Source organism: Hyperolius riggenbachi, chromosome 4, assembly GCF_040937935.1.
Source record: "Hyperolius riggenbachi isolate aHypRig1 chromosome 4, aHypRig1.pri, whole genome shotgun sequence".
NCBI lineage: Eukaryota > Metazoa > Chordata > Amphibia > Anura > Hyperoliidae > Hyperolius > Hyperolius riggenbachi.
In genome coordinates, this window is record NC_090649.1 from 380,487,237 (window position 1) to 380,497,367 (window position 10,131).

At 43.7% G+C, this 10,131-nt stretch overlaps 1 protein-coding gene across 6 annotated transcripts in view; it reads left to right on the plus strand.

The window, feature by feature from the left end:
- Positions 1-10,131, plus strand: part of BIRC6 (baculoviral IAP repeat containing 6) — a 342,965-nt gene that overhangs the window by 44,583 nt on the left and 288,251 nt on the right. For 5 of the 6 annotated variants that reach the window (XM_068232104.1, XM_068232106.1, XM_068232109.1 and 2 more), the window contains exons 2-3: positions 136-317; positions 9,189-9,326. In XM_068232104.1, coding sequence (XP_068088205.1) covers positions 136-317; positions 9,189-9,326 — 320 coding nt within the window. The remainder of the gene's footprint in view (positions 1-135; positions 318-9,188; positions 9,327-10,131) is intronic. The other variant, XM_068232107.1, reaches the window with a different exon arrangement.

A 10,131-nucleotide genomic window follows, 5' to 3' on the forward strand; every position in this document is an offset into this window, starting at 1 on the left:
TATATTGATTTGTGATAAACTAATGTTTGCTTCTTTTACCTGTGTCATTCTGTGCCACTAGAACTTTTATTTTTAGACTGATAGTTGATTTATTGGTGACATTTTTTTTTTTCCCCTTCTTATGTGTACATGCAGCAAAGCCTGGTGGACGGTTGAAGTGCCAGTATTTCCCAGCGGTAGACAAAGTTATCTTTGTGGATGACTATGCAGTCGGCTGCCGGAAAGATTTAAATGGTATTTTATTACTAGACACCGCACTTCAAACTCCAGTCAGTAAACCAGATGATGTTGTCCAGCTTGAATTGCCCGTTACAGAGGTAAGTGCTTCTAAGCTTCATTCCATACATAATTTTAAACACGTTATTGACTTTACTGCAATAATAACATACAGAGGGGCTGCAGCACACAACAGGAAAACAGTGACAGGGGCTCTTGGTTACGCTTTAACGCGTTTAAGCTCACCAACTGCGCCAAAGTGTCCCCGATCTGGTGAGTCCTACTCTAACCATACAATGCTAGTTTTTATCAGCAGTCTAGTGGGAACTAATCCAAAAACCAAAGAGTCAACTAAATGGGAAAAAAAGGAAATTAAAAACACCTCACCTTTCACTAGCTACCAAACGAACTCTCTGGACATGTGCAATGCACTCATTTATATGTTTAACTGTGCTAGAGGTGGGCGTGGTTATGCAGGCTCACAGGGGAAAATTATAATCAATCATCAAGGGGTGAGCAGCACAAACCAACTTTTAATGCAACTTTGGGACACTTTGGCGCAGTTGGTGAGCTTAAACGCGTTAAAGCGTAACCAAGAGCCCCTGTCACTGTTTTCCTGTTGTGTGCTGCAGCCCCTCTGTATGTTATATTTTTCTTGTGGGGATTGGGGTCTCCACTGCTGCGTGCATACTTTGCAAAAAAAATTGCATTAAAAGTTGGTTTGTGCTGCTCACCCCTTGATGATTTACTGCAATAATAGGTTACATACTCCTGTAGTGTCATTTGCATAGTACAATTACATAGGTAAAGTATAATGTTGCATAAATAATGTGTAATAGATCATAGTACAGTATGTTAGATCCCCATAAGCAATACCTAGTAGATGAAGCCCATACAAACTACATAAATATTGCAGTGTGGAGATATATTATTTTGAAACTTAAACTGTAACAAGTTGAACTATTCGTTATGACTTGGACTCATTAATACAAAACAAAATAGTTGTTGGGATTCAAATAATTTATTAGATACCTAACGCACGCATCTTTAAAGAACTGCTAGATTTTTCTTAATTCTAATTACGAAGCCATACCTGTTGGTGATGCAATTTACCTCACGCTCAGCTAAACTTGTTAGGACAACCACGATTTTGATATACTAGAATAATAAAGGCAATATTTTATTACACTGTTATCCAGTCAGACACTGCACATTGTACCTGGGTTTTTAGTGATTGTGTCTGAAAACTTTGTTCGGACACTCGTTAACTGATGTCTAGAACAAAAATAAAATAAACTTTGTTGTACTGGACATGCGCGAACCTTACCTGCACATGCTTAGTCCAGATGTGCTGGTACACGGCGGGCGCACGGACAAGCTTTAACAAATATTTGTATTTAACCACTTCAGCCCGAGAGCAATTTTCACATATAGGCGCTGTTCCCATTCATTTGCCAATAACTTTATTACTCCTTATCACAACTAAATGATCTATATATTGTTTTTTTCAGGACAAATTCGGCTTTTAGAGTGTGTGTGTTTTGTTTAGTAATCGCCTTATTTTCTATGCATTTTAAAGGGAAAATAAGGGAAAAAGATGAAAAAAAACAATATTTCTCCATTTACATCCATTATAGCTTTAAATTAAACAGTGCTGACTATAAGTTAAACCCACTAATTTTATTTGCTCATCCATCCTGGTTATTGCAACATTTAAATTATGTTCCTAGCACAATGTATGGAGAGAATATTGTATTTGGAAATAAAGGTGTCTTTTTTCTGTTTTGTGTTTTTTGCTTTCTCATTGTACACTGTCAATGATTACAAGGCCTTATTTTGAAAAATAATAGTAATATACCCTCATGGCAAACATATTTAAAAAGCCAGGTTCCTAAGGTAACAATATATGTTGTTTCTTTCATATTCTGTCACTTTGTTTTCATTTTACAAGTCTTTTATTTTGGTACAGAATATGCAAAAATGTAATTTCTTTTGATTCAGTTTGTGACTAAAAAAAAAATACAGGAGACATGGGCCTCAACCCTAAAACTCTTTAAACTCTATTCTACTACTTATCACGGTTAAAATGATACCACATATGTCTCTTGTAGTGTTGCTAAAACTTTCCCAAGTTTGATCATAATTCTGAAAATGACTTTTTATATTTGATTGAGTTTGTCCCTACCTATCTTTCATGTGACGTGGTTCACAGGTTTTAGACACACCAAAATGGATTCCACAACTCATCACGGTTAAAATGATACCACATGTGCCTCATTTAGTAGCAAACTGGTGGTGCACTCTCCACAACAACACTGGACAAATATATTTGTCCAGTTGGGCTTAAGTGGCTAAAGGGGCACTATGGCGAAAAATTGTAAAATTTTAAATATGTGCAAACATAGACAAATAAGTACCGTATTTGGCGCCGTATAAGACACACTTTTTCTCCCCCAAAAATGGGGAGAAAAAGTCCCTGCGTCTTATACGGCAAAGGCAGGGAATCCCCAACTTGCAAACGCCCGCCGATCCGACCCGCCGCCATGTTGGGGATTTCCTGCCTGTGTGGCCCGCAGCGTTGATTACCTTGTGCCTCAGCTTTTGCCTTCTAATCACCTCCGCCCCCTTGTACTGATGACGTCATCAGTACAAGCGCACAATAGAGGAAGCGTATGGAGATGCTGGGTGTCTGCAGTTCTCGCGGCGGCGTGGATCTGGTAAGCCGCTGATGCTGCAGACACTGAGGGGGCAAATATATACAATAGGGATATCGGAGACACGCTAGGATATCAGACACACGCAGGTGGGACCGGGAGAGTCGCACACGGGGGGGGGGGGGGGGGGCAGGAGGTGATTAGAGGGCAAAAGCTGAGGCACGTGGGGGGGGGCACAGAATGACATGAGGGAGACAGGACACGGGAGCGCACATGGGGAGAAGGGGCACATATGAGGAAGACATGGGGCACACATTAGGACACATGGGGCGCACATTAGGACACATGGGGCGCACATTAGGACACATGGGGCGCACATTAGGACACATGGGGCACACATTAGGACACATGGGGCACACATTAGGACACATGGGGCACACATTAGGACACATGGGGCACACATTAGGACACATGGGGCACACATTAGGACACATGGGGCACACAGTAGGACACATGGGGCACACAGTAGGACACATGGGGCACACAGTAGGACACATGGGGCACACAGTAGGACAGATGTAGGACACATGGGGCACACAGGAGTACCATTTGGGGGATAACATGTACAAGACGCTCCTGGACCATGGACGCACCAGGTTTAGTATATATATTTTTCCCTGGTTTTTGCCCTCTAAACCTGGGTGCGTCTTATATTCCGGAGCGTCTTATACGGCGCGAAATACGGTATATTTTTTTCCGGAGTAAAATGAGCCATAAATTACTTTACTTTTCACCTATGTTGCTGTCACTTAGAGTAGGTAGTAGAAATCTGACAAACTACAGGTTTTGGACTAGTCCATCTCTTCATGGGGAATTCTCAGGGATTTATTCATTTTCAAAAGCATTTAGTGAATGGCTGTTGCTCTGTCCAACTGCCAAAAAACTGTGTAGCGAACAGAGAAGCTGGCCAGCATGATTGTTTAAATCCTTTTTAGGGAATATGTTTATAAAGAATTAAAGCCTTGCTGAGAATCCCCTATGAAGAGATGGACTAGTCCAAAACCTGTCGCGTCTCTCAGATTTCTACTAGCTACTGTAAGTGACAGCAACATAGGAGAAAAGTAATTTATGGCTCATTTTACTCTGGGAAAAAAACGTACTTGTTGTCTGTTTGCACATATACAATTTTTCGCCATAGACAAGCATGCAGCTAGTCTTGTCAGATATGACTTTAAAGTCTGAAACACCAGATCTGCTGCATGCTTGTTCAGGAACTATGGCTAATATTAGAGGCAGAGGATCAGCAGGGCTGCCAGGCAACTGGTATTGCTTAAAAGGAAATAAACATGGCAGCCTCCATATACCTCTCTTCAGTTCCCCTTTAAATGGTACCTATACTAAAGAAACCCTTGGTATGGCAACCTTGTATATTTTTCCTAAGTGCCCCCATAAACTCCATTGCCCCTCAGCTTTGCACTCATCTCAGTTTTTAGCTATGCCCCCCATTTAAAGCTCTATGTAAACCCAGTCAAGTACATGCTCTTGCCTGGGCTTAGACAGCTATCTTCTCTGTGCAACCTCTTTGATCGTGCTCTTGATCGGCTGTGCATAGCAGCCATGGCTGGGAGTATTCTGAGCATCACCTGTTCGGATACACTTGTAATTGTGCATGCTCAGGATCCTTCTGACTGAGGCTCCTGCACACAAGATTAAAAGATTTCGCTTACTTGGGCTTCCTCCAGCCCACCGTAGGCCGTGAGGTCCTCCTGGCTCCTCTGTCTGCCTTCGCCGGCTCCCATTACTGGCAACACCTGGGTCGGGTGTCGGGCCGGCTTCTTCTGGTTCCCGACGCATGGTGGCATCACGCTGGCCGGCATGACAGGTCTGCGCGTGTGCACTTTAGCGTTACAAAACCGCGCATGCGCAGACCTGTCACGCCGGCGTGATTACATTATGCATCAGGATCCAGGTGGCGCCGGTAACGGGAGCCAGCGGAGGTAGATGGAGAAGACACAGGATGACGTTGAGGGACCTCGTGGCCTACGGTGGGCTGGAGGAAGCCCCAGGTAAGTGAAATCTTTTAATTTCAGTCACTGCTCAGGGTCCCTTTAAGGCATAGACCCTGAACAAAAAAGCAGAACAGAGGTCTTTGAAAAATATGACAAGATTAGCTGCATGCTTTTTTTTTTCAAGTGTGTGGTTTAGACCCTACTCACCAGGAAGATTGAGACTGCCAGGCAACTGGTATTTTTTAAAAGAAAAGAAAATTGGCAGCTTCCATAGTTTTCACACTTAAGGTTCCTTTGAAGTACCTGTTTTTTCATGTGGCACGTTTTGTTGTTTTGTTTTGCAAAATATACAGCAATGTTTTTGTATTTGTGCAGAATGTCTTTGTCCTATAGATCACAAGAGGGTGCTTATCACCAAGCACTTGGCAGTGGTGTGAAGGTTAAAGTAGTATTGTAAATCAGGAAAACATGTTAGTATGGCTGTAATCTTGGTAGTTATCCACTTCAAAAAACATATTTTGCTTAACTCAAGCAGTTCTTGTTATCCTTTTTTAAATTTCAGGCAGTGTAGGTTCAAGCACATGCCACTCCCCCTTTTTCCGGTGGCATCATTCTCTGATCTCTGTCCACTGTAGAGGGCCAGAGCGTGGCAATATTGGTAAGAAGTTGGCCAGGATTGCACAAACCTACCTACAACTTTGTTTACACAATACTTTTAAAACCAAAAATCATATTTTAGTACGGCTGGATAGTGGTAAAGTCTACTATAGAAAAAATGTAAGGAGCGCTGGAAGTGTTCAATTAAGAGTGCCTCTTTTATTAAACAAATATCCACATGTCAGTAAATTACTTCATATAAACCTTATAAATACCACATCCATTCACTACTACACACATATAGGGAGTATGCTGATGGGCCTTCCAATTTTTTAAAAAAAAATTATAGAAAAAGATCATAAAAATTATTATTAGGACACACCATCCACATTAATAATGGCAAAGTCCAGAAAAATGATTCTATATACTCCGGATCCACTACTGTCCGAGAGACACCCTGCTATTGCACTGTATATCCTATGTTCCACATTCAAAAAAGGGGGGGGGGGGGTTAATCAGAGAAACACTTATACGTATGGAAGGATATGCACATATGTCTAGCTGCCCACTAACCACACTCCCCTCCCCCCAGCCGCCCCCCCCCCCCCCCCCCCCCCCCCTGCTGGAATAGTTCAGATTAGTGGTCGGTATCTTTTTAGAATGGGTACTCTCCTCCCATCACTCCCTCCTTAAAGTGACAGGACATACTCGGTTGCTTTGTCAATTATGTTTCCACATAATAAAATTCGCTCCCATTTAAATGAAGCACTGTTTCACACAATAAAAAACAAATGTAGGAAAGTATACAAAAGTAAAAAAAACTTTTACAAGGCCTATATATTAAATGATAAAAAATTTATTTTTTAAAAACAAAAACAGAAAGAAGGGCATCAGCATCTCCCTTGCCCATCAGCAACTTCCCTCATTAACTCCACAGTCCTATATAGGATTCAGTCAGTTGTTTGTTCATTTCAGGAAACCAAATAGTTCCATCTCTTCATTTAAAGAGACTCTGAAGCGATAATAAATCTAGCTTCAGAGCTCATAGTTAGCAGGGGCATGTGTGCCCCTGCTAAAACGCAGCTATCCCGCGGCTAAACGGGGGTCCCTTCACCCCCAAACCCACCCCCGCAAAACTTGGTCATCAACTTGGTCGTAAATTTTCTCTTCTTGGAGGCAGGGCTAACTGCTGCAGCCCTGCCTCTCAGTGCGTCTATCAGACGCGCATCGCCGCCTCTCCCCCACCCCTCTCAGTGAAGGAAGACTGAGAGGGGCAGGGGAGAGGCGGAGGTACGCGTCTGATAGACGCGTGTGAGGGCAGGGCTGCGGCGGTTAGCCCTGCCCCAATGCGAAAGCGCTCCCCAGCTGTACGGAGGGGATTTGGGGGTGAAAGGACCCCCGTTAAGCTGCGGGATAGCGGCGTTTTAGCAGGGGCACACATGCCCCTGCTATCTATGAGGTCTGAAGCGAGATTTATTCTCGCTTCAGACTCTTTAAGCCCCTAGGGGCCTGGGTGTCCAGATCAAACATCCACTTGCTTTCCGCATCTTCTGAAATGTTGGAAAGTGGGTGTTCTTCCCAGCCCTTCTTTATATTATTAAAATATTCTCCCAATCTTTTATAGAACTCCCTCTTGTCCTCCCGATATACTTTTTTCCACAGGGGCATATTAAACCATATATAACCCCCTAGTGTCACATGTGATTAGTTTTATTTTGTGGCTTCCATGTGGCCCTTCAACCTGTGCAATCCTTTTATATCCCTGTGTATTTCTACAACTGTTACACCTCCCACATCTGGCAAAACCCCCCTCCTTCTGTATTTTCATTGATGGGCCCCCAGCTGCCATTGCCACCCTAAGGCCTATATTGCCAGGTTTTCTGTATACAAAGGAGGGATATTCAGGTAGTATTTCATTCAAAACCTTATCCTCCCTTAATACTTGCCAATGTTTATTTATGATTCTCTTTACTATATTACTTTGCGAACAGAATCGCAGATTTAGCTTTAGTGAATGGGTCAACCCAGATCCCCCCCTTTGCTTTTTTACCAAAAGGTCCTTGCACTGTATCAATTCTACTTCATGTTTTGGTCTTTCTATAATGCTATTACTATAGCCTTTTTCTTTAAATTTTTTTGGCAAATACATCAACCTCTTTTATGTACTCCGAGTTTTCCGTACAATTTCTTTTTAAGCGATGAGTTGACCTTTTGGGACATTATTAAGCCATGATGGCAAATGGCAGCTGGTGGCCAGGATATACCCATTCACATCTGTAGGTTTTGTATATGTTTTTATCTTAATTTTGCCATCTTCGACATATATATTCAGGTCCAAAAACTTTACCTGTTGATAATTAATCTCTGAGGTAAATTTTAAATGAGTCATTCATGTTGTTTTTTCTCAAGTCATTCAAGGCCTCTCCTGTGCCCCTCCAGACGAACAGGACATCATCTATAAATCTTTTCCAGAGGACCAGGTCCGCGCCGGGTCCCCCATGCCCGTAAACATGGGAGCCATGTAGAGATTTGCACATCCCGGCGCGAACCGGGTCCCCATTGCTGTCCCGCTCGTCTGGAGGAAGCTCCTCCCCCATACTGAAAATAGTTATGCGTTAGGATGTATTGTATCGCATCCAAAATAAATTTGCCTTGTTCCTCCTTCAAAAGATCATCCTGTGCAAGATAAAATGGTGCAAGATAAAAAGTGGTAAAGTCTACTTCTTCACCAACTCCTTGTCAGTGGACTCTCAAATGATCTATGTATTCTGTATTAAGTGTCAAATAAAACCCAAAAGTGAAGAAAAGGGCACTGTGTAAGACGCCAAGGAATATAAGACGCATCTAGGTTTAGAGGGTGAAAAAAACAGGGAAAATATGTACTAAACCTGGTGCGTCCATGTTCCAGGAGCGTCGTGTAGATTTTCTCCCCCAATTAGTGTCCTCCTTTGCGCCGTGTCTCCTCCTGGCCCCCCTGCAGGTCTCCTCCTGCCCCACATGTCCTTTCCTGGCCCTCCCGTTGGTCTCCTCTACTCCCCTGTGTGTAGAATTATTAGCGACAGTTCTGCTGATCATAGCTAGAATTGTGAGCTGACCTTTTCTCTTTCGCGCAGCTTCGCCTGGGCCTAGTGAAGGCTTATGCTGATGACAAGATAAGCATAAGGGCCTGTTTCCACTTGAGCTGCACGCATCTGTATTTCCGGGTCTGCAACTACGCAGACGAATCCCATCAGCCGTGCATGGCACGGCTATGGGATTTGCAGCCTCCCGCACCATTTCGGATGGCAATGTCGGCCGATTCACTAGTGCAAGTGATTCGGCCGGCGGCGCCATTGTACCCTATGGCAGAGTTTTCCTGCACAATTTGCCTGCGCAGTAACTCTACGGATTCGGCGCGTAAACCGCGGCAGTTGAAACGGGCCCTAAGCATTCACTAGGGGGAGCCGCACAGAAGATGAGTGTTCTGCTGATTGCCGCTTGAATAACTGGTAAGGTGAGCTGCTCTGCCGCTAATTCTACACACGGGAGTGGAGGAGACCAGCAGGGGAAGGGGGACAAGGCATGGAGTCCCCGGAAGTGTGCGTTTTCCTTGTATGTGAGCTTTAACTGATTAGGTACTAACTGATGTTAATTTTTTCTTTAATGTTTTTTTTTAATAAGCTTGTTGTAGTAATTTTTTTTTTTTTTTTTTTTTTATGTGCTTGGATTGTAGGTACAGCAATTACTGTCTGCGTGCTTGGAGAAAATTGACGTGTCTGGTGCAGAAGGCTATGATTTGTTCATTATGCAGTTGAAAGATGGCTTCAAAAACACCTCACATGAGACGGCAGCAAACCATAAGGTTGCTAAGGCAAGTTTTTTTCTCTGTGTGTTTTAGAGAGATAGAGTATGTCATTGCTGGGAATATTTCAGCTTTCCCAGTTTATTCTGATTAACCTGTGAAGTTGCTGGTGACTTTCTAGATAAACCCGAATTAGTGATATTTAGAAGCACCACCAACACTCCCATTTCTTTCAAAGGACAACTGAAACGAGACTGATCAGAAAGCTTACATTATTTCCTAACCTTCCTGGCGGTAAGCCCGAGCTGGGCTCGGGCTATGCCGCGCAGGAAGATATCTCAGCTCCTGGTGGGGCGATTTTGCCCATTTAAAGTGCTGTACGCGTAGCTAGCACTTTGCTAGCCGCGCGTACAGCTTGATAATCGCCCGCACGCAGTGGCAGAAGAGGATCCCCGCCAGAGCCCTGCGCTGCCCGGACCAATGAGTTCCAGGCAGCGCTATGGGCTGGATCGGAGGCGTCTGACGTCAGGACGTCGGCTGACGTCCATGACGTCATTCCGATCGTCGCCATGGTGACAGGAGAAGCCAAACTAGAACGCGTTATATACGCGTTCCCCTGTTTGCTATTGATGCCGGCGACGATTGCACTAGAGGGACACATGCGCCCTCTAGTGGTGTTTCATGTAGCTACCACTCTGGTAGCTTTACATGAAACAAAAAAAAACACATTTTTAATAAAAAGGATTTCTGCCTATTTGGCAGTAAAATTGAACCGCCAGGAGGGTTGTACCAGTTTGCCTGGCGATCTTCCTGATCCTCTGCCTCTAATACTTTCAGTCATAGACCCTGAACATGCAGCAGTTCAGGTGTTCTG